At 43.5% G+C, this 23,536-nt stretch overlaps 1 protein-coding gene across 2 annotated transcripts in view; it reads left to right on the top strand.

The window, feature by feature from the left end:
- Nucleotides 1–17,992, top strand: part of cntn4 (contactin 4) — a 322,925-nt gene extending 304,933 nt beyond the window's left edge. Inside the window, exons 14-23 of one of the 2 annotated variants that reach the window (XM_054748366.2) lie at nt 3,074–3,191; nt 5,127–5,285; nt 5,956–6,105; nt 8,242–8,312; nt 11,329–11,563; nt 13,752–13,867; nt 14,570–14,756; nt 14,844–14,956; nt 15,041–15,209; nt 17,688–17,992. In XM_054748366.2, the coding sequence (XP_054604341.2) occupies nt 3,074–3,191; nt 5,127–5,285; nt 5,956–6,105; nt 8,242–8,312; nt 11,329–11,563; nt 13,752–13,867; nt 14,570–14,756; nt 14,844–14,956; nt 15,041–15,209; nt 17,688–17,779 (1,410 nt within the window). In that variant the 3' untranslated portion in view covers nt 17,780–17,992. Of the gene's footprint in view, nt 1–3,070; nt 3,192–5,126; nt 5,286–5,955; nt 6,106–8,241; nt 8,313–11,328; nt 11,564–13,751; nt 13,868–14,569; nt 14,757–14,843; nt 14,957–15,040; nt 15,210–17,687 lie in introns of both variants that reach the window. The other variant, XM_054748364.2, reaches the window with a different exon arrangement.
- Nucleotides 17,993–23,536: the final 5,544 nt, after the last annotated feature.

Here is a 23,536-nt window from a genome sequence, read left to right as displayed (position 1 = left end):
TTAACAGACATGATGCAAATCACCAACTTACAGCGAGTGAGAATCATCAGGTGAGAAAACGAGCATTTCTTTGGATAATCTCTAAAGTGATCAGGTTCTTAGTGTTACATCTAAAAGGGTCTAGGTGGAAACACTCCACGGTTTTTCCTTCTGACAAAACCCTACAGATTCTATAATCTCTATGCTTTAGATCATCTTCAAATGTCACACACCCCTAATCCGGCTCATCAAACCTTTCTAAATGCTGCCTCATCTACTGGAAGAAGGAATTCTGCAGAAGACACTTTGATTTGACATTTGATTAGTCAAATATAAATCCCTAACCCTAACGGAAATGATGAGAATACCTAAAATATTCTAATCTGGTGACAAAGCTTCAACTAAAACAGTGTTTTACAAAGTTGTTATGTTATGAGAAGCAGCTTCCGCTGCTCTAAAGAGGATGACTGAAACATCCGGATCAAAAATGCCGACACCTGCTGCGTGTTTTTGGTCTCCGCTGTACACTTGGTGACAAATGTGTTTTATAGATGGGATTAATCTGCTGCCTTGCATGCCTCCCCTTCCCACACAACATTGGTCAGCGTTCATATCTACTGGGACAGCAGTCGCTCAGGAGGCAGAGCTGGTTGTCCAGTAATCGGAAGGTTGCAGGCTCAATCCCGGCTCCAACCAGAGAATGCTGCTGTTGTGTCCTTGGGCTCCTTGGTGGTGGTCGGAGGGAGCGGTGGCACCTGTGCTTGGCAGGCCTCGCCTCTGCCAGTGCACCCCGGGGCAGCTGTGGCTACATCGTAGCTCATCCCCACCAGCGTGTGAATGGGTGAATGACCGATTGTGTTGTGAAGCGCCTTGGGGGGTTGTAGAACCCTAAGAAGGTGCCATACAATTACAGGCCATTTACCAAGACAAGCCATCTATCTCTTAGTTTTCTATTTCCATGAAGACCAACATGGTCAGAGATAGAAGTCTACGCATTATTACAGCTTGAGCACTGAAATGTTTACCAGGGTGACTCAAGATCTCTGCCACGTACATGCCACCATATGTGGATGAGTTTTTCTACACGTCTTGTGAGACTGTGATCATGCTAGGTTAGCTATGGCTTCTCACCTATAAAACCAGTAGCCCACTGGGCTCATGCTGAGCGACAAGCTGGAAACACAAAATTGTGAGAAAGTGCTCAAATTGTCAGATGTCAGTTCGCCCCGCTCACGGAGGCAGTTGTGACTCGTGACTCGTTGCAGTTTCACAAAATGTCCTAATATGTCTGAGAGTGTTGCAGCTTACCCTCGTGGTGTTTGGAACTCGGTTGCCAAAAATGTTCACACACCTCGTGACTCGTGGATTCTGTGAAATTGAATGGAAATTCTTCCAAACGACTGGAGAAATTTCCTTTTTCCAGCAACACAGTTTGACATTGAAAGCCATCACAAGTTGAGACATTTTGGAAACGTTTCCGCTAAAAATGACAAGCAAGCAAAGTAAGTTAGCAAGATCGAAGGTCAAAACTCAACTGTATGCATGTGGCATACTTCCTCGTCCTTGGCTGCAGTTGGTCAGCCAACGTTTGATCGCCGCCTGCACTAAAAATGTACCACTGGAACATTTAAGGCCCGCTATACCTCCTTTGCATACTCTTAGCCTTCCCTTTGTGTCTTTCTGGGTCATAAAAGTTTATATAAATGATATAAATCAAAGTATTTCTTAAAGCGATGACAGATTTATCACAGTTTGAGCTTTTTGTTGTTTTTAAGCTAGCTTCCTGCATGCAGAATGCAAATGTTTCCGACTGAGCTAACAAGGACACTAGCTAATCTCATTTTCCACCCGTTTCTTTCTCACAGCCGCCTTCTGCTGACCTGTGAGCTCTTCCTTATTACAATTTAAACCTGCAGAAGAGCGAACATCTCCGAGTGACATCCTAAAATAATCCTCCTTTTCCTATGACCCATTTGTTGTCAGAAGAGGCGCTAATCTTAAAGGATGATTACAAACCCAACTTCACCAGGGTTTGCTGAGAATTCCTCATTTATTTGTACTTCGGTTCTCTGACAGGAACCCGCCACATAAAAGACACTGATTTATTTTTCAGCCCGCTTCTCAGATTTCGATGAATAAAGGTTGGGGTGACTGAAGATTCATTGAGCCACTGGCTGGTTCTTTCAGCGGGGTCATAATAAATTCAGCTGCAGTGCAGAAGGAATGTTTGTATCGAGTATTTTATTTATGGACAGAAAATTGCTGCCTCTGGTTAATTTTAAACCTACATTTGCATACGCTGCAGCCGCTCTCAGGCAGCCGACGGTTACGTTAACAGACCTGCAGTGTCTCATATGCAAGGCTCTGTTCTCAAGACTGTAGGAATGAGGAAGGAAAATGAGCACTGGCATGTTTCAGAGTTTCTGCTATGATTTAGCTGTTTTTTTTGTTTTTTTTTTTGGAGCATGATTTAAAGTCTCCTCTGCCTAATAAATTGCCGTTCATCTCCACTTTCATTGATTAGGCTCCCGGCCGCTGCTCAGAAATCCCGCAGCCTCAGTGCCACAGCTTCCACCCGTCTTCAATATATTACAGAGGATGCTCGGGTCGACCCTGATGAAATGATCATCTAGGAGCGGGCGGAGCAATTAGGGACAGAATGAAAGGCTCTCTTAAAGAACCAACTATAAGACTGGCCATTAGGCTGCTCCATATTACATTGTACAGTCCCAGTCAAACTGTTAGAGCAGGTTCAGTTCTGTAATTACACTGATCGAATAGATCCACAGAGTGCTGCATCTGTGTCCTGTTTGGAAGGTGACGGGAAAACCTGATGGAAGGATGGGGGGAGGGGGGTATTTATCAGGACACACTTTTTTTTTTTTTGATTTTCCCCCGTGAGGCTGAAAACGTCTGGATTGTTTTTGAATTACAACAGCTGGAGGGCTGGCACGTTTCTTATGGCTGCCTGTTTGCTGTGTGTGTGTGTGTGTGTGTGTGTGTGTGTGTGTGTGTGTGTGTGTGTGTGTGTGTGTGTGTGTGTGTGTGTGTGTGTGTGTGTGTGTGTGTGTGTGTGTGTGCTGAATGACAGCAGCATTCTGCAGGAGACATTATGATTCGAAACATCCAGCTGAGGCATGCGGGGAAGTACACATGTGCCGTCCAAACCAAGGTGGACAGCATTTCCATCGCTGCAGACCTGGTTGTCCGAGGTAAGTTGTCTCATCGTTATCTGGCCAGGTTTACGCTGAGGAAGAGGTCCATGAAGGCACGTTGTGATCAGACGTTTACATCCACTCAGCATGGGCATCAATGCCAATGTCACTTGAAATGTCATGAAAGTTGTGTGAAACAATAATTCAGCTGAAGCACTTGATTTGATGGCACTTGTTACTTTTAAGCCCAGAGCCTTTCAGCAAGGTTGAGGTCTTTAGTAAGGCCATTCACGGATTTATCCAATCAGAAGCCAGATCTGACGTGTGTTTTTGGGTCATCGTCGTGTTGGAACACCACGTGTCCAAGTTTCAATCATCTTGAAGAACGTGATGGTAGTCCTCCATATTCACTCTGTGGGGACCACAGTATGATGCTGCCACCGCCATGCTTCATGGTAGCAACAGAGTTCAAACCTCACCTGAAAGCCTCACCTCAGCCTTTTTCTCGTCTCGCCCTAAAACGTTTGTTCCGAAGACTTTGCTTGTCCATGCGAGAAAGTGAGTTTGAAGGTGTCTCCTTTGGAGCAGGTTTTGTTTTAGTCACTACCTTCTCACTCCATGGCAGGGGCGGATTTAGGACTGAAGAAGATCCGGGGCTTAACACACACACACGCGCGCACACACACACACACACACACACACGTGACACGCACTAGTCAACATCATATATGTGTCTTGTACCACATAATGTTTAATCTGAAGCTCCATATTAAGCATATTCAGGGCAGAGTATTGTTCCTGTTAGTGTTTAGTGTGAGATGATAGTAAATATTCCCTTTCTTTCTCCAACAACTTTACCTGATAGTAAGCTAACTTTAGGCAAACCAGCAGCACAACAAATATTTTCAAATAAGACTCACAAACCTGAGTCAGCACCAGTCTCATCAAAGCTGGGGTTCTGTCGCCGTACTTTTGGTCTAAAAAACGTCCTTATGTCCATCTTCACTCATGCGTTTCAGGCAGAGACTGTAGAAGAAGCCGGCTGCTGAAGGGCTTCTTCTTCAGTGGTGGAGGCTCAGGCAGGCTGTACACAAACTACTGCCAGCTGCTCCCTCTCTGTTGGACTTTGGTACTGCATGCTACTTCCACGATTTAGATCCGGGACTTTCCATGAAACATCCGGGGCTTCAGCCCAAGTAGCCAGGCCTAACCCCGCCCCTGCTCCATGGTGATTGTAATCTGGTCCGAGACACGGGTCCTCCAGCCAGTTCCAGTTCCTGTCCCGATTCTTGGATTGTTCCTGAAATGTTCCTTTCATTTGAGGCCTGGGTCTTCTTTCAGGTTTTGGAAACGTTTTCACTGCTCCAAACAGCTTTATACTGACCTACAACCGTGTGATCTGATGATCATGGAAGCTGAAGTTGTTTGGAAGACTTTCAAAGCGTGTGTAAACCCAAAGCTCTGTTGAGTTTTTGGGAGTTTCACTTTGGTCTAATCTTCAGTCAAACCAGTGGGTGGTGTCAAACAACCCCATTCAGCTGAAGAGAGAAGCTATGAGCAACATGTTCTCTAATCTTCTCTGATCTGGATGAATGCATGTGTCTGCCAGTGCCCGTGTGGAGGAGACCCGGACTGTTGAAGCTTTTTTTGCATCGTTCCTCTCTGGACAACAAACAGTTCTAATCCATCAGAAGGTCGGGTTAAATGGTACTCATGCCCACGATGAGTGGACGTGAACTCCTGCATCATTTATCTAGAGATGAAGAAAAAAGGACTGAAATCTTTGCCAAGTAATAATTTCTGTATTTGATGAACGTGTTCAGTCTAATTAGACCATTTAGCTCCCAAGTGGACCGACTTTGCTGCTGTTGCCTCTGGAGCTAAAAACACTCTGCCTGTCTCACCATCTCCTCCTCATTTACATTCCCTCTGCTACTCTCTGTCTCCCCATCTCTCTCTCTCTCCTCCCTGCCTGGCTATACCATCTATCAGGTCCCCCAGGGCCCCCCACCAGCATCCATGTAGAAGAAATTACTGATACCACCGCCTCTCTGTCCTGGAGGCCTGGTTCTGATAATCACAGTCCAATTATGGCCCACACCATCCAGGCCAGGACACCGTTCTCCCTGGGGTGGCAGGCTGTCACCACAGGTAAGCTCTCTCCCACCGGCCGTGGCCTCCTCCAGTCACGAGGACGGGGCTGCTCTTCATTCCACATCGCCCGTGAAAATATTGGAGATGTAATTTTGACTCCAGCACCAAATGGCACACAAAAGCGCTGGGACCATCGACCGCTATATTATTGGACTCGTGGGAGCGCTGAGACGTGGATCTCTTCCTGATGATGCAGCGTGTTGCCAGGGCTGTAATATGATAGTGTGGTTACAGAGCACATTCTCTTTAATGGGACCCTTACCATTCACGCGCTACTGGAATGACGTGCTTTTAGTCTGCACCGTGCTTCTTTAACTACTGATAGTTTCTTTTTCATTACAAATTACAGACCCTTTTATCTGGGTAGGTTGTCTGGCCTCACTGACTTGCTACGCCTCTGTCATTTATTTAGAATAAAAGAGCAGAGCGATGTGGAGCTGAGGGAGAAATAGTGGCCGTTTTTGATAATATTGTGTCCCCTTGTAGGGATTTAAAAGCTGTGTTTGTTTTGGGTAAATTACATGCTATAGTTTGAACAGAATCACACAGGATTTATCATTTATTTCACAGCCTTTTGTCCTGGTTGCTAGATCAGCTGGCACATTCATATAAATCATACACACTCAGAGCGTTTGTTAAGAGTGACGTGATGTGTGTTTCCTGCCAGTTCCTGAGGTGGTCGGAGGCCAACAGCTGACAGCTACAGTGATAGACCTGAACCCTTGGGTGGAGTACGAGTTTCGAGTTCTAGCCAGCAACAGAGTCGGGACCGGCGAGCCCAGCGAGCCATCCAAACAGGCCCGGACCAAGAGCACCTGTATGTACTGGAACCTCCTTCATGCGTCTGGTTTCTGTGCAGGAAAATACTTTTTAGGAACTTCCCTTTGATTGTTGGACACTTTTTCAAATTTTAATGAAAGTTTTTCAAAAATAGTTGGTGACAGCTCTGTCATCAGCATCACGTTCAAACCAAACTCAGCGTTAACACGTCTTACAGTTGGCAAATTCTGCAAACGGCAGAATCACACAACTGTAAATCTTCTGTTTTCATGTCTTTTGCCATTTATAAAACTACTAATTTTCCACTTTTCTCACAAGCACTTGTGTGAACTGTCTTTAGCGAGCACGAACGCAATTTTGCTGCAAACCTGTGCAATGACAATCAAAGATCTTGAGTCTGCATATGAGAAACCTAATTTAATAATGTTGCAACACAAATGTGAAAATCTTAGTTTTAGGTCTCTAACAGTGTGCCTGTTCTAGGCTGTTCCCATAGATGAACAATTATTTCATGTTAAAGTAAGAAATCAAAGAGATGAAACTATTTTGGAGCCCGAAAAGTCTAAATGGTATCTTTGTGATATTTGGCTGTGTGGACCAACACACACACACACACACACACACACTAGAGCTGTCTAACGGTGACGTGGGCTGGATTAACTCAGCAAGGGGGAGTGTTCACCAACAGATGTAGACAATTGGGTCTTTTGTATATCAGAAAATGGTTCATATCATTGAGTTCAGCCCATAGGAGCAAAAACAAACTTTTTGTGTTAAATTTTTTTTATTTATTTTATTTTTTTCAGTGTAAATTTAAAGTTTAATTTTAGATTGAATCTAAACTTTATGCCCACACTGCTTGTCTTTATTTATTTATTCATTTATTTAATCACAAGGGCTCTATGGAATCTGTTTACTTTTTACCAATTTCTGTGTTTTATTGTGAGATCTGTGTTTAATTTATTTTTCACCTAAAACTTAAATAATTTCAATTAGATTGTCTAAAATATCACGGATATAGTCAAATTAAAACATGAATGCATAAAAATAGAATAGAATAGAATAGAATATACGTTATTGATGCAACAATGGAGAAATTAACTCTTTAAAGTAGCTGTCTGGATTATTTATTTCATCTGATGGCGCCATCTAGTGGCTGACTAGCACATCACACAAAACGTTAGTTTCCCTTTCGTATTTACCGCCGAGAGCATCGCCTCTCGTTCATTAATGCGCTCTTGTAGCTGACAAAACAGATCTAAAACTGTTGTTTTACAATTATTATGCTCTTGTAATTTTGTGTTTTTATATATTTATATTTTAAACATTCACTCGTCCATGAGTAAGGCTGCCAATCTGCATCAATCGAGGTACGTCCTTAAACGCTCAAGCACACTCTGTGATTGACCTAGTCTAACGTTATTGGTTGGTGCTGACCGGCGCTCAGTTCGTTTTGCATGGAGCTCTACGGGACAGAGGGCGGGCTTAGTGAATATATATATATATATATATATATATATATATATATATATATATATATATATATATATATATATATATATATCAAAAAGATGTATTTCCTTCATTATATATATTATATGTACAAGATAAAACAATCACCTTTATGGATTTCTGAAAAGTCATACGTAATTCCTGAAAGGGGGAAACTCCAGGTAGCAGCTTTAAGGCAGCACATACACGTGGACAATGGAAATAATATGATTTAGGTAAGTGCACAAAGGCCTTCAGCAATCTGAATAACAAGTAAAAGTAGAAAATTGTTTCCAAAATAAAAACCATCATAAAGGACACAGGCCCAAATATGCGTTTGTTCAAAAAATATACAATAAATTAAAGTCTGCCTTTAAATCTAAATTATTCACATTTTTACAACTAAGGTGCTGTAAAATTTTAAAAATGACCTTGAAAAGACGTGACATGTGCTGGAAATTACATTTGCAGTTAGTTCTGGCCTGACCTGATAAAACAATCTTGAATGTTTCATTTGCAAACAGCATCTTGAACTCTGCCAACCATCTCCTAGCACGTCAGGCTGTTTCCCAACAACAGAAGCAGAGGGTTAAACAGAGTAATGGAAGCGATAAAGCTGCAGAGGAAACGGCGACGTGTTCATTTAGAGGTTTTTCTGAGTCGATGTGTTTTCTTCCTGCAGCTCCGAAGGTCACTCCTGCTAACGTGAGCGGAGGTGGAGGCAGTCGCTCCGAATTAGTCATCACATGGGAGGTAAGCCGGCTCGCTGCAGACCCCCTCACCCACGGAGGAGGCAACCAGACGTCATTACTCTCTCTGAATCCGGGCCTCTGTTTCATTAATAACAAGTGAACGCCTTAATATATGGCATTTCATTTTTAAGAACACAGAGGCAATAACTGCTGCTGTCACCCCGGGGAGGGAAAAATGCTTTTGAGGTTTCAATAAGATAATTAAACGCAACGGTTCCTTCAAAGTCTAAACATTTTGTTTATTTCCAGATTGCTTTTCTTTGCTCTTACTGTTTCTACAAAGCCTCAGCATATCAGCCAGGCCTCAGAAGCTCAGATTTATTCAAGTTGCTGAAAATCGCCCTGCTGTGAACCGTTTCACACAATCAGTGCTGAAGTTTAAATACGCAAAAGTTCAATTAAAGCGAAATGACTGTAAAAAAAATCCTTGATGCGTTTGGCTTTGACTCACGAGCGAAGGCTTGTGTTTAGAACGCTAACAGAAAAAAAGGCTTTAAAGGCTTCCAGTAAACAGAGTCAACTCCAGTTTAAAGGATTTCCCATCTTATCCACAAGAGCACAGCGAAGATGAGTGTAACATTGGGTTATAGGCTCTGATGGTCTTTCGCTAAAGAAAAGGCTCCCTTTAGTTGAATGGGTCTGATGGTTTAACAGATGCATGCAGCTATAGTTTGTTGAGAGGAACTTATTGTTTGCTAATAATTCGTTAACATTTAGCTGCTGATTGGTTGCTGTGTGACTTCATATATAAATAAGATCTGGGGGCCTCCTTAAAATAAAAATAATGCTAAAACATTTTAGGGTGACTTTATTTTGTTTGTACTTTTCAAAAAGGCTTTAAATTGATATAATAGTAAAAGTCTGAATATATATATATTTTTACTAAATTTTGATCTACATCAACAGCCCGTTGGAGAGACACCATTCAATTGTTCTGGAAGTGCAAGTCAGGGCCACACTAAGTCCCTCTGAGGGCCGCAAATGGCCCCTGGGCCGCACTTTGGTCACACCTGATAGACGCTGCTTGGTAATAATAAACACTAGAAGGTGCTTCGTTGGACCTGACTGAAGTTAAAACACACTAATAATTGGTTAATGGCTTGTGTTGATTTAGCACCCTCTAGATTTTACAACCCCCCAAGGCACTTTACATCACAACCAGTCAGTCATCTCTCCACACACACATTCACACACTGGTGGTGAACTATAGCTACGCTGACAGGTACACTGGTACCATTCTCTGCCCACCTTGCAGCGAAATTATTATTCTGATTGTAAAACTTCGTAGAAAAACATCATTTTCTAGACGTCTCTTCCTCCCTCTGAGCTGCAGGACTAAATAATTGGTGGATTGTGTTGAAAATGATGTTCAGACCAAACATTAAAGATGTTAGACCTCTTCCTACGGTGCAGCTCAACTGTAATGACTCACACACATTCTTCTTCTCTTATTTCTATTTTTATTTTGACTGCGGTAATGGAATGATCCGATAGGTGCACTAACCTGTCCAGTTTTGAATTCAGTGACTTTTTTTAGGCCACGTTTTCTAGACCCTTCCTCAAGTTGAGGTGAGCAGTGGGAACCCTAAATAGGGCAGCTCAGTCGCACAAGGTCTACTGAGGACATCTGCCACTCAATCCCAGAATCTGCGACCAAATACCATGTGCCGCTGACCTGGAAGGCTCCAACTAAGAGCTTCCAGAAACCTCATCGCCATCAGACTTCAACTGAATGTAGAACCAAGTAGTATTAATGGCCAGAAGTGGATATCTGTGCAAAGAGATTTTTAAAGTGCCTTGGAAGGCGCGCTATCAAGACTTGCACTATTTTCGCCATGACGAGGCTAACCTGGTGGCATGGGTAGGCCCAGGACGACCAGCCCCTCATCATAGCTGCAGGAGGCTCCGGGTTCTAGCTTTATTTAGGCCCGCCTTAGTGCACCTCCAGCACCTTGCTTTTCTGGAGGGGGTGTGCCTCCTTAGCCTTGCCTCAAGGCAGTGGGGCTATTTCCTTATAGCTGAGGCAGTGGATGACACGTGCCATTGTCTCCAGGGCCCACTGCTGCTCCCTTGCGTTTTAGTCTGGGACTAGAAAGTACCCAGTTATCGTGTGTGGCCACGAGAAGTCTAGGCGGTGGAGAGGCTACGTACTAGCATGGGAAGTCTTGGACACTCGGCTCCTCTTTTCACCCGGCGGAGCTAGCCAGCATCAGTGGTGCTGCATTAGACACACGCCTTGTGCCACAAGGCGCGCACGCACACACACACACACACACACACACACACACACACACACACACACACACAGGTTACAACTCTAGAAACAACAACTTAGAACAGAATAGTTAGTAATTGTTTTGGATTTTATTGATTTATACTTTTAGAACACACAGGGTTTTAAACAGCTGTGGTCCATGGAGAAGTGTACCGGCGAATGACAAACACGTTTAATCCAATACATCAATGTTCTGGAGACAAGTGACGTAATTACATGTTTCACATCCAAACCAGGAGAGTCCACCACCACAGATTCAGTCGTGTGTTATTCAGGTAAATCCCGCCTGTTTATGAAAATTGATTTTCATCATTTGCGTTAAACCCAAATGTAAAAGCCCAGCATCTTCACTCCAACAGGTCAGAGCCTCCAGAGAACTGACAGGAGCATGAATATCCAACCTGCATCACTATGCATTCACTTCCCACACAGCAGCTCCTCCTGCCAAGCTGAAAAAGAAATGAAGTGGGCTTTTTTAGAGCATGCATCGTTCAGTAGACAGGAGTAAAGAGGGCCGGTTTATCCACCAGAACCAGGTCTGCTGCTATAAATGTCTGGAGCCTGTTATCAGAGCTGACTTTACGTTATCACGTGGAGTGCTCTGTACTGTGTAATGGATGTGAGCTGTAAAAGCACTCGCGTGTTCAGCAGGTTCAGTCGACTGAAGGCGTGAAAACCTTCGTCTCTCCCACCGTTTACAAACAGCTGAATGAGTGTGGGTCAAACTTTTGTTTCCCTGCAGCCTGTTCCTGAGGAGTTACAGAACGGACCAGGGTTCGGCTACGTGGTGGCCTTCCGACCCCACGGCACCACCGGCTGGATGCAGGCAGCCGTCCCGTCCCCTGAAGCATCCAAATACGTCTTTAAAAACGAGAGCATCCAGCCATTCTCGCCTTTCCACGTGAAGGTCGGAGTTTACAACAACGAGGGGGAGGGACCATTTGGACCTGTCACCACCATCTACTCTGCTGAGGAAGGTGTGTTTGACCTAATCTTATAATCCCACCAGTTTAATAAAGGCTTTAAGGTGTTCTCTTAAGCTTCTGTGATTGATTAAAAAAAATAAACATGTTTTTTAGTAGTTTTTAAAGGTTATGAAACACAATAAAAATTCAGCTTTTGAAGCTGCATGAAGTAAGAATGACATCCTGTGGTCAAATGTTGGTGTTGCAGTCCATGTGTCACAGCAGATGACTCCGATCTCAGTGGTCCTCCCATCTGTGAGTTTCATGGCTGTTGCCAGCAGAAGATCAGTGGCTCCTAAACATTTCAGCACGAGTCTCATAGCAGTAGTAGAGACACGCAATCCCAGTTGATTTGACACAAACATGCTTCCAAAAGCTAAATAATTCACAGAAGCACGTCTTCTCATCCTTTTATCCATTTGTGATCATTTTTGAGTTTTTGTAACAGTTATGCCAAAATAAAGCTTCAGTAGTTGACTTGGAGTTTTATTTTATTTCTACACCCTCTGTGTAGCTCTTGGTGACCCACAGTGGGGTCCTGAATGAGAACAGTAAGTTCATAAGTAGATAAATGCAGTGCACAGTAATATCGAGTTGTTCCTGATAAATAAAGCAGCTTGAGATATTCCTAATGCTGACTATTTGCTTCTAATTCACCGTTAGCATCGTTAGCTCAACTTTAGCCTCTAGCCTTCATATCCGTTATTAGAGGGAACCAAAAAGGTGTCGCAGCTTCTTAGATTACAAGAAATAACTTCTGGGCCGCTCCTGTTTACTGGTTTCAGTTTTGGTGCTTTCTGCCTGCCAATGTCGAATTACAAATTTAGTTTTTCTTTTTCTTGTGTTGTGGTGATTTAACACATGAACGCATGTTGGGGTTAGATGTTTATGTGGCTTTCTGTGACTAAAGCTGTGCGTACACTGTGCGACCTTTTCACTTTTTGAGCCGATTTTCTCGTCGTATAAGAATCCACGAGATCGGGGCGAGTTTTGCGCTGAGCGTCGTGTAGTATACAGGGGGTTACGAGAGGCAATTAGCACCATGTGACCAGCTATCGATCAGCAATCGTGAACTCGCACGGATTTCTGGTGTGTTTGATATTTTGCTATTTTGTCCTTTGTGAGAGTATCGCGCTGTTGAAGCAGCGCTGCGAGCGACTGCAACCCAAAAAGTACCAGGATTGCTCACGGCGCTCGTGCAAACATACGTCAACACGGCTCACCAGCTATTTCTTTATTAATCCACGTCTTTTGTTTTTTATTTCTACACTTTTTTACGCACACATTGACAAGGATTGTCAAGAAAGCCTGTTTATGTCAAATTAAACTGATCACATAACATTGATTTACTTTCTTTCTTTCTTCTTCCTCCTCCAACTGCCTGTGTGTCCTCCTACAGCCCTCTAGGACAACAGACATCGATAACAACACAAAAAAAGTCCCGTGTGTTGTGTAAAAACTGCTATTTTTAGCATATGTTTTGGCCCAACGTGTTGCTACCAGACGTACTTATGTGAGCAGTCAGGTCGCGTCCGAGAACGGGGTCGTACAGTGAGAGAACGACTCGTGAGATTTGCTCTGAGGAAGTCGTACAGTTTGAGCTGAAGCTGAACGCTACGAGTGAAGAAGTCACACAGTGTCCGCCCGTCTTAGCTCACCATCAACAGGTCACGGGTTAATAAATCTTTAATTGATTCAACAGTCAAGATCATTTTAACAATAAGTCATTTTGGATCTTTTCTTTTGAGGAATTTGTATTAATAAATTCTATTGATTTTCCACGCGTTAAAACATGGCGAAATGTAGATTTTATGTTTAGATTTTATTAATGAACAGCTTCCAGATTTAAGAGAAACTTGTGAAAACATTAGGTCTGTACGGAGGCCCTGGAGGGACACAAAGAGAAGAACAAGATTTTGCCATGACGCTGAATATTTTATTATGTCTTAGAAATTGCTAATATTGTCTGGCCTTTGTATCACAACATATGGTGTTGTCTCCCCTGTGTAGATGTTTTAGTTCAGCTATAGAAGCAGAAAAATGAGCGTGCTCCAGGACTTCAGCTGAGCCTGACAGAACCGGCCTCAGCTTGACCTTACTTCCCTTCTTTAGTTGTTCTGATGGAGGGAGTGTCTTTGGAACATCTCTGATGTTCCCTCTCTGAGGCATCAAAGCTAACTCCTTTCTCCAATAACTCCAGAGCCGAGCCGAGCGCCCACCAGGGTCCGAGCCAAGAGCCTCTCAGCGTCTGAGGCTGAGGTTTGGTGGAAAGCTCTGCCCTGGAACGCCAGCAGGAGGAGAGTTCTAGGCTACGAGGTGAGCCCCTTGTTGGTGTGTGAGTGCATATGGCAGCTAATGCTGCTGAATCCTGTTCTCGTCTATTATTGATGAGCGTTTTAGACTTGTGCACCTGGGGCGTACGAGATAATAGCTTGCTGCATGCATAATGGTCCAGGCCGGTCCCAGGCCTGTGGGTTTAGCTGTGTTTCTCTTGTTGCCTACCTAAGTAGTGTAACCGCCCTGATTAGCGTACTGATGCAACACTCTGAGGAGTAGAGCGTTTAGCCTCTAATCCAGACAGAGAGGCTGCTTTAGACAGCTGCTTAGTGCTTCACTTACTTCCTGTCATTTTAATTCTGCTCACTAATTAAATAAAAAAAGTCAGCTTTAGTTTAGATGTTGTGTTTTGGAGCAGGACAACAGAAAATATCGGTGGTGTTTGCAGCTAATTGAACACAAAAAACCATCCTTAGATCTGAGGGCATTTTCAGCCTTTTTACTGTTTGTGCACTCTTAAGCGCTTAACTCAAACCCCAGCACACACATCTCTGGAGGCGCATGGTGTGAGATGCTGCTGCTGCAGCTTGTTTTCAGACCAGTTCACGTCTTCCATCCAGTTGAGTTCACATGTCCCCGTTTTGAGTTTGCACTCCGCTGACGGGGTGCAGCAGAAAGCTTTTAAGGTGTCCGTCGCACTTTCTGCGCTCACGTCTGCGGTTCTGCCTTGTTGCTTTCCAGTTGAGGTACTGGAGTAGAAGTGAAAGAGAGGACATGGCCAGCGTGCAGAGGACCGTTGGAAATCAAACGTCTACGGTTATCCGTGGGATGAGAGGCAGCACCACATATTACGTCTCAGTGAGGGCGTATAACACCGCTGGAACCGGGCCGCCCAGCGCCACCGTAAATGTGACCACCAAGAAACCACGTAAGTATCGTGCAGACATAAAGCTCCCGGTGTTCTTAGGCTGCCGCTCAGCGTTTTGTCTGAGTGCAGTGATGTTCCTCCTCACAGCTCCCAGCCAGCCGCCCATTAAAGTCATGTGGAATGCGTCAAACTCCAAGATTATTCTGAACTGGGAGCGGGTCAAGGCCCTGGAGAATGAGTCCGAAGTCACTGGTTACAAAGTGAGCCCTCAGTCGCTTCTTTTCAGGTGAAAATTGTGCCTGTTGCGATGGTGCGCCCGACAGCTGACTTCACTCCATCCACAGGTGCTCTATAAGAAGAATCGGCACAGCCGGCCCAGTGTCATGGAAACCAACACCACCTCTGTGGAGCTCGCTCTGCCCGTTGACGAGGATTACATCATACAGATAAAACCTTTTGGAGAGGGAGGGGATGGCAGCAGCAGCAGGCAGATCACCATCCCAAAGATACCAGGTGAGTGGAGAGACTGAGCCGAGCTGGATAACCCGATCACCTGCTGATGCGGTACGCTGAACAGGTCAGCTGTCGTTAGTAGAGAGTAAAATAATATCTACCACAGCAAAGAAAACTTTGTTTAGCAAGCATCCTCCATGTGACACTACAGAACTACAGTTTATAAAGTAAACTATTTGGTATTTTAAAGGTGTGGTTTACTTGTTTGAATGATGCATATGCAGTGTTCTCCACTAGGAATCAAATCAAATCACTTTTATTGTCACGTCACATGTGCAGGTACACTGGTACAGTACATGCGAGTGAAATTCTTGTGTGCGAGCTTCACAGCAACAGAGTTGTGCAAAAATACAGTAACGTAAAAACAAGCAAAATATAAAAATGGCTAATCTAAGTAATAATATGTATAGTATGTAAGGTTATTACTACGTAATTACATTACTAAATGTGTGTGCTAGTATTTTATTTTATTTATTTATTCTACATGTGTGCGTGTTTGTGTGTATAGTGTGTATATACATATTTTACAAAGGAATAAAGTAAACAATAAGATAAGAGATATAAAATATACAGAGGTTGGTATGTGCAAAACTGTGGCATTAATGTACAGTATGGAGTGTGTAATGTTGGAGTTTCAGTAGTGAGGGTGAGGTGTCTGTGAAGTGTTCAGCAGTCTGATGGCCTGATGGAAAAAGCTTTCTCTCAGTCTGCTGGTTCTGGACCGGATGCTGCAGAACCTCCTTCCTGATGGAAGTAGTCTGAACAGTTTATGGCTGGGGTGACTTGAGTCCTTGATGATCCTCCCCGCTTTCCTCAGGCACCGCTTCCTGTAGATGTCTTGGAGGGAGGGAAGCTCACCTCCAATTATCCTTTCTGCACACCACACTACTCTCTGGAGAGCTTTGCGGTTGTAAGCGGTGCTGTTGCCATACCAGGCGGAGATGCATCCAGTGAGGATGCTCTCAATGGCACAGCGATAGAAGGTCCTGAGGATGCGGCGGCTCATGCCAAATCTTTTCAGTCTTCTGAGAAAGAAGAGGCGCTGCTGTGCCTTCTTCACTGTATTTTCCGTGTGCACTGACCACGTAAGATCACGTAAGAATAAATGCCTTGTAAGTTGAACTGTGAGGAAAACCGCTCTGGTGCTCCTGTTTCAGGAACTACAAGTGAGCCGCATCAGAGGAGAGCTTCAGACGACAAGATTTGAGTCTTATTTCCTGATATTGGGACATCATGCCACGAATTAGCTAACAGAAATACGACCCTGCCACTGACTTTGTTCGCTCTGATGTTTTATCTCCACAAATAACACAAGCCTGGAGGAGTTCTGCTGTGTGGTGGAGTTGCTAATGCTAACGGCTGGTTTCTACTAGTAACATGTTCTCTGCTGTTTCCTAGAATGGTGAACACTAAGAATAATAATGATAACATTTTGTGTTAACCCTTTGACGCATGAATTATGAAATCTTCAACCATGATTTTTTTAACAGTTTTTTTCATTCGTCTTTAGGTGTGAATGAAACAAATTTCAACAAATATTTTTTGTAAAATTTTATAATTTACAAAAAATTTATTACATGTCCACCTCAGTGGACAGCGAGCATTCTGAGCATGAAATACGTTGGCTTGGCTTACTGAAGTCCAAATGGAGGGGCTCAAATGCAATAAAGTCTTCAACAGCTGTGCTTGATAGCGAAAACAAATAATTAACAATTTTGAGTACCTGTCCACTGTAGTGACCATTATGCATCAAAGGGTTAATTGTGTTTACTGCGACAAATATATTATCATGAAACACATACACAGGCGACACCATTATAATCCACTTTAAGGCCTAGTCCACACGTAGCCGGGTTTTTTTTAAAACGAATATCCGCCCCTCCAAAAACTTGCATCCACATCACCGCGTTTAAAAAAAAAAAACTCCGTCCACACATACCCGGATAAATACGTTGTTGAGGACATGCCAGACCTGTAGGCGGCAGTACTTCCCCCGTTCTTAACCTCGTCCTTCGTCTGTGGTCTTCCGCAAGGAGCAGTAATTCCGCTTGCAAAAACAAACAAGCAAAAAGCGCTTGGACAATTGATAAAGCGAGCGCAGCTCTGAGGGCATCCATGATGCAGGCTAGTGTAAACACAGGTCGCACACGTGATGTCAGCATTTTTCTGTCGCGGAAAGTGACGTTGGGGACCTTAAAACTCCGGTTTTGTCCGTCCACACGCAGACACCCAAAACGGAGAAAACACAGATCTTCACTTTGGCTGGAGTTTTAAACAAGATCCGTTTTCGTGTGAAAAAACTCCGTTTTCGTGTGGATGACAGGCCAAAACGTAGAAAAATATCTATGTTTTGGCAGATCCCCGGCTACGTGTGGACAGGGCCTCAGCCTCTTCATGGTGGATTCTTCTTGCATTTTTTTTTTTTTTACAAATGTTTTCAGAGCTAAATGTCCCCTGTTCTTCTCCCTCCCGTTACAGGCCCCAACGCAGTGGGATCAGCTTCCAAGGTCTCCACTCTGTCGGCCCTCAGCACAATAGCGCTGTCTTTCACAGCACGGACATCTTTATGACAAACGGCTCCCGGCAGACGTTGCATCTGATGTGGCAGGAGAGGTCCGGTTGGAAAGCAAACACGGCCCACTCTGGTGTAACTAGATCCATATTTAGAGTTTAGTGGCAGAGCAGGACGACGCCAGCAGTTAAAAAGGAAAAGCACGTCACTGAGAGGTGGTGCTTCAGCACCCAGGCCAGCTGAAGGAGACAGACTGATGTCGTGACTATGTTGTTACCAAAGCAGCTTTCATAAGAGAAAATAAAGAAAACGTCTTATATGCATCTTTTTGTATGACATGTTGAGCTTTTCTAGATTTTGTTTGACTGTTGGGTTTGGAGATGGCCTGGGCTAGTTGGGTGAGAACATTTAAATGCATGGAAGGTACCATTGTTCAGTTTAGCAGTCTAAAGGTAAAGAATTTGGTTTGACAGCAGTTTGGTTCAACAGGGCTTTATTTTCTTCGGTATGTAGATAAACTGCTTGCTGGTAAGACTGCAGTAAAGTTGCTCTTTTTGAGCCTATGCAGAGAGGAGTAGGAGTAGCATGATATGCTAATGCTTCAGCTAAATGGGATTCTTTACTATGACTTAACTGGAAATTAAGATGATTTAAACCGTCAAAACTCAGATTTTCTGTCTAAATTTCACCAGTTTGCAGAAAGTGCTAAGTAAAATCGGCCAAAATAACAAGTTTATATTTTACATACTAACAGAACTATGGTCCTGCCGCACTTCAGACACTAAACCCCTCTTGCTGTGCAAAAATTCCTTAGGTCCGCTACACGTACCACAAGGGATGCTTAAATCGGCTAACGGTTTAGATAAAAGGCTCCATGAGTCACATCAGGTGACTGTCACGTCTAAAACTCTTTCAGTGCATTGGTCAAAGTACGCTTGGATTCCTCAGCAATGAAAAATTCCCACTTTACTCCTAAAGGAAACAAGAATGTAAATGTAAAAACCAAATCTTCCTGTTCAGGAGTTGCACATGGAGGACAGAATGGCTGGTTGGACTCCACTGCAAAGAGAGAGTTTCTTATAAATTAGATACACATTATGGGCTCGACACACGGGAGGCGACATCGCCTCTCCTCCATTCATTTTCAATGAGACATGCGCGACAAAGCGATAATCGCGGGTCTCCCTCCTATCAAGCGAAACGCGAAAAACGTGCGTGTGAAAGTTTGCACTCGTGCACGTGTCGTGCACGGACGACCCAGCGACACGATCCCAGAAAGTTGAAACATTTTCAACTTTTCATCGCTGTCGCTCGGGCGAGGACCAATCAACGGAGGTTTCATTCACTGACCAATGAGCGGACATTATGCTCCGTACATCTCCGAGCAAACAGGAAGGAGGAGTTGATTATTATTATGTTTTATATAGTAAAATCAGAAGTAAGATTTCACATAACTCTAGCAGCACCTTGTGAAACATCATATCTACCGCTTTTTAAACTCTGAACCGCTTAAATAACCTTAATTCCCTCCAACCTGACACAGCCAAACAAAACAACGGAAGTTTCGATTTCGCCATGGAACAGAACGCGTAGACGGCTTTGCCGCTGGCCGCTGCCGCAGATCGCCTCCCGTGTGACAGGTAATAAAAGCGACAGCGACAAATTTCGCTGATCGCGGTCGTTTGTCGCCTCCCGTGTGTCGAGCCCATTATGCAGCCATATCCAGTGTGCGGAGAATAACACATGACTGCATACCAAAAATTAATCGTTATTTCCACTGCGTTTAAGAAGATTTGAGAGCACCCATGAACATCTTCTAAGCACCAGGACCAGGTTAGGTGCACCACCAGGGCTGAGATTTTGCTCAGGAGTGGACGCTGGCAGGTGTGAGGAGGATATCAAGAAGGGCAGCCAATAAGCCACTTTTTTCAAGACAACCATCAGTGATAGATGGATGTTTTACTAAAGGTTCAGGAGTGGACTGCTGAGGGTTGGAGAAAAGTAATCGTCTCTGTTTAGTCCACTTGCTTATTGGTTTCGCCTCAGAACAGCCATGAATAAAGAATGTTACCCAAGCATCCTCCTAGAGGAACTCCTCCTAACGTTGGTGATGGCAAAGAACAACATCTGCTCTTGGATCATGGAGAAGAAGGATTAAAGTCACAACCATGTGGATCTGGAACAAAACATCAACATGTTGGGTCCGGGTCCAGGAAATTGCTTAGACCTTAATCCCACAAAGAGCCTGTGGTCCATCCGCAAAAGGCAGGAACGTCCAAAGGTGTGAATGTGATGTCATGACCACAGCAACCAAAAGAGGCTGGAGCAATCGTTTCAGTGAGCTCTTTTAGTATGGATCTTATGCAAAAAAAATAATAATAATAATAATTTTAAAAAAATGCCTGAAAGAAGCAGAAAATGATTTTAAAAATACTTTCAAAACACAGAATGTCCAAAAACAAAAGCTTTAAAAAGTCTTGAGAAGTTTATTTAATTTTATTTTTATTTTATTTTCAGTTGAAAGAATTCCATTCATAGCATCTTTTTCTGTAAAATTTCGATACCTTTGTGAATAGCTCTGTTCAGAAGTGAGAATACAGCAGGAATCTCACCAGAAATAACGGTGGTGTAACCTGATCACAATGTTATGATTTATAAATGAACACCGCTTTAACTTTGTGCAGTTTAGGAGCTTGCAGATGTTTTAAAATGACAGCAAACCACTTAGTCTTGGCTGTGCTCAGACTAGCTGTTAGCTCCTCATGCTGGACAACACCTATATTTCTCCAGCCAGAGGCTGTTTGAAATGCTAAATAACTTGAGTTCACAGTTAATTGCAACTTTTACTCCGAAACCCAATTTAAAGTGGCTTAAACGTCTCTGCTGGGCTTCTGCATGACGTGTTGTCATGCGAGTGTCTCAGGCTGGACGCTAAAAGCATTAGCATGTCATGGTGATAGTCCTCTCTGAAATAAGGCAAAGACAGGAAATTCAGTGCTGAAAGCAAGCAGGACTAAGCTGTTGTGGAGAGTCTGCTTCTCCTGGACTTTGGCCCCCGCGGGCTGCTCTGATGGCCGGACCCATGCTGCTGTCTCATGCCCCTCTTTCTTTAGTCAGCCCAGTGTCTAGAGCTATTCTTTGCCTTCTGTGTGCCTCATCATATGTTTAAAATCCTCAGGTCCTTAAAGAGCCTTAACTTATCATAGGTATATCAGAACCATTTGAAACATAGAAGCAGCAGCGGTGATGTCTCTGCGCTGCTGCTCTGGCAGAAACTACATGTGGTTGTGTGTGTGTGTGGGGGGGGGGGGGGGGGGGGCATTCTTTACTACTACTCCTGTTCTGGGATTTACACACAAGATGCTGGCAATATAAGAGGCCTGATGCGTTTTTCTAGTTGTATGTTGTCAATGAAAGACAATGCTGCTGATCTTTTCCTTTCCCATAGTCTCCTGACGCCATGTGGGACTGCTGCGCCACTCGGACTACAGCACAGTCTGTATGTAGCTTGTAATCCATTTAAGTAGTTTTAGTACTTTGAAGGGAAGTGTGCTGCAGGCTACTGGGTTTTGCTCTAAGTCACGCATCAAGAAACGTGTAATATACTGTTTTGTATACTTCAAATCATTTATATGAAAAGAGCCTTTCTAAAGAGATGATTTACTTGGTTTTTATGTAACGACTCTGTTTCATACTGTAGTCTATTGTTGCTCAGCATGACTGTGCTTTGTTGTCTTTCTTCTGTCAACCTGCAAGTGGACTGAATGGCTTTAGGAACATGCAAGATCCATGCATCCGATAGGTTTGTGTATGCTGTCCGTGTACCATGAAATCTGACCCATTGACCCCGTGTCTAAGCTTCTGTCTCAGTCAGCCCTTTAGAGATGTACTGGTTCTGCTGTCTGTTATGCTCCACAGCAGGTTCCCTCTGTTGCTGTTTGTTGTTTATACTGTGTGAATAAAGATAATTGATTTATAGAACAAGAAAACATTGTTGTTTAATTGATCCACACCAGCCAACCTAACTCATGACACCCATTACCCCAGTGAGACTTTGTTGTATGTGTTTGATATTCATGGTTACATTACTGCATCACATGAATATTAAAGAAGCCTTTTCTGTGTTTCTGAGTGGGTCTGCAGCTCTCTTTGATAAAAGCTTCACATGTCCTTCTGGAAACATAGAGCTGATGGGATTTGCCAAAGCTCCAGTTAAGAATCTTCAGTCTGAAGGATTTTCTTTCAGAAATGTTGGGGCTTGTCAGCGTGCATTCTGGGGGAATTCCAGCTGCATTTCTATGTGTTTCTGTCAGTAGTGGAGCCCTCCTGGGTCGGTCTAACATGAAGCTCATTATGGTTCTGAATGTGACAGATGGTACTATCAGACCTTTCCAAACCACACCATCCATCTGACCAACCTGGTGTTTCCATTTCTGCTAGAACTATTTTTGAAGTAGCCCCCTTTTAGACATTTTTTTTTCTAGAAAGAGCTTTTAAACCATTTCCTCACAATAGTTTTCTTATTTTTTATTTTTTACTTTTCTCTCAACATTTAACATCATTTTTGTGTTTAGGTTTTTCTTAAAGGTGTGGAACACTGAAAAATCATTTATCAATGGATATTTCTGATTATAATGGGTCACTCTGAGTGTTTCATGCAGGCTGAACATGAAAATAGATGATGAAACTCTAGGATTTAAAAAGTCTGATAGATCTAGATCACACTGTCACTTAACATTCATGGACTCGCCCATCTTGACTCAGGATGGGGAAGGCTGTTGTTGTTTTAGCGTCCAGGAAACAGCAGAGAACATCTTGGCTAGTAGAAACTAACTGTTAGCATTAGCAAACCCACCACACAGCATAAGTAGCTGTCCATATTTTTATCTGATGGCACCATCTAGTGGCTGACAAGTGTATTGTAGAGGGTAAGATGGTTTCAAAATGACAGAAGCATCAACACGTATGTTTATGCAATTCTGTGACAAGCATGTCTCGTGCATGCACTCAAACAGTTGAGCGTGGCAATACAGAGATCTTTCCATTTTCCAAATATGGTGATATTACAATGGAATTATACAATGTTGGAACCCTTCACCAGGTAACAAAGTCCACTTTATGTTCATTTACTGGGGAGATGCTTTTATCCAAAGCGATGTAAAATTGTGAACCTATAGGGCAGATGCTCAAGCCTGTGCGGGTTGCCCTCCAATCGCTCCCGTCTTCCCAAATTTCCAGAAAACCAGATATCCTCCCACTCCAATCAGGAGAAATCCAGTGATCATCAGACCAAATATCCACACGTCTTCGATGTCCTCAATGGACAGCTGGGAGAGGCATATGATCTTCCAGTCCTTCCAGGAATCCAACATATATCCCACCGGGTGCTTCCCCTGTGGACATGTGGGAGCCCCCTGCTCCGTTCTCATTGTTGAAAAAATCTTATCGATCGCATTGAATGACCAGTTTATCTGGTCTGAAACAGTTTATCAAATCCAAGGTTAGTAAAAAATAGAGTTTTTCAGAAGAAAAACTCAAGAGAAAACTCATTTCAGCCGCTTGTATCCGAGATCTCGTTCTTTCGGTCATTACCCAAAGCTCATGGCCATAGGTGAGGGTAGGAATGTAGATAAACATATAAATCCAGAGCTTTGCCTTCCAGCTCAGCTCTCTCTTCACCACATTAGATTGGTACAATACCTACATCACTGTAGATGCGGCACCAATCCGCCTATCGATCTCACGCTCCATTTTTCCCTCACTCGTGAACAAGAACTCGAGATACTTAAACTCCTCCACTTGGGGCAGGACCTCA

This window comes from Nothobranchius furzeri, chromosome 3 (genome assembly GCF_043380555.1).
Source record: "Nothobranchius furzeri strain GRZ-AD chromosome 3, NfurGRZ-RIMD1, whole genome shotgun sequence".
Lineage (NCBI taxonomy): Eukaryota > Metazoa > Chordata > Actinopteri > Cyprinodontiformes > Nothobranchiidae > Nothobranchius > Nothobranchius furzeri.
This window is presented reverse-complemented; position numbering and strand designations above follow the sequence as displayed.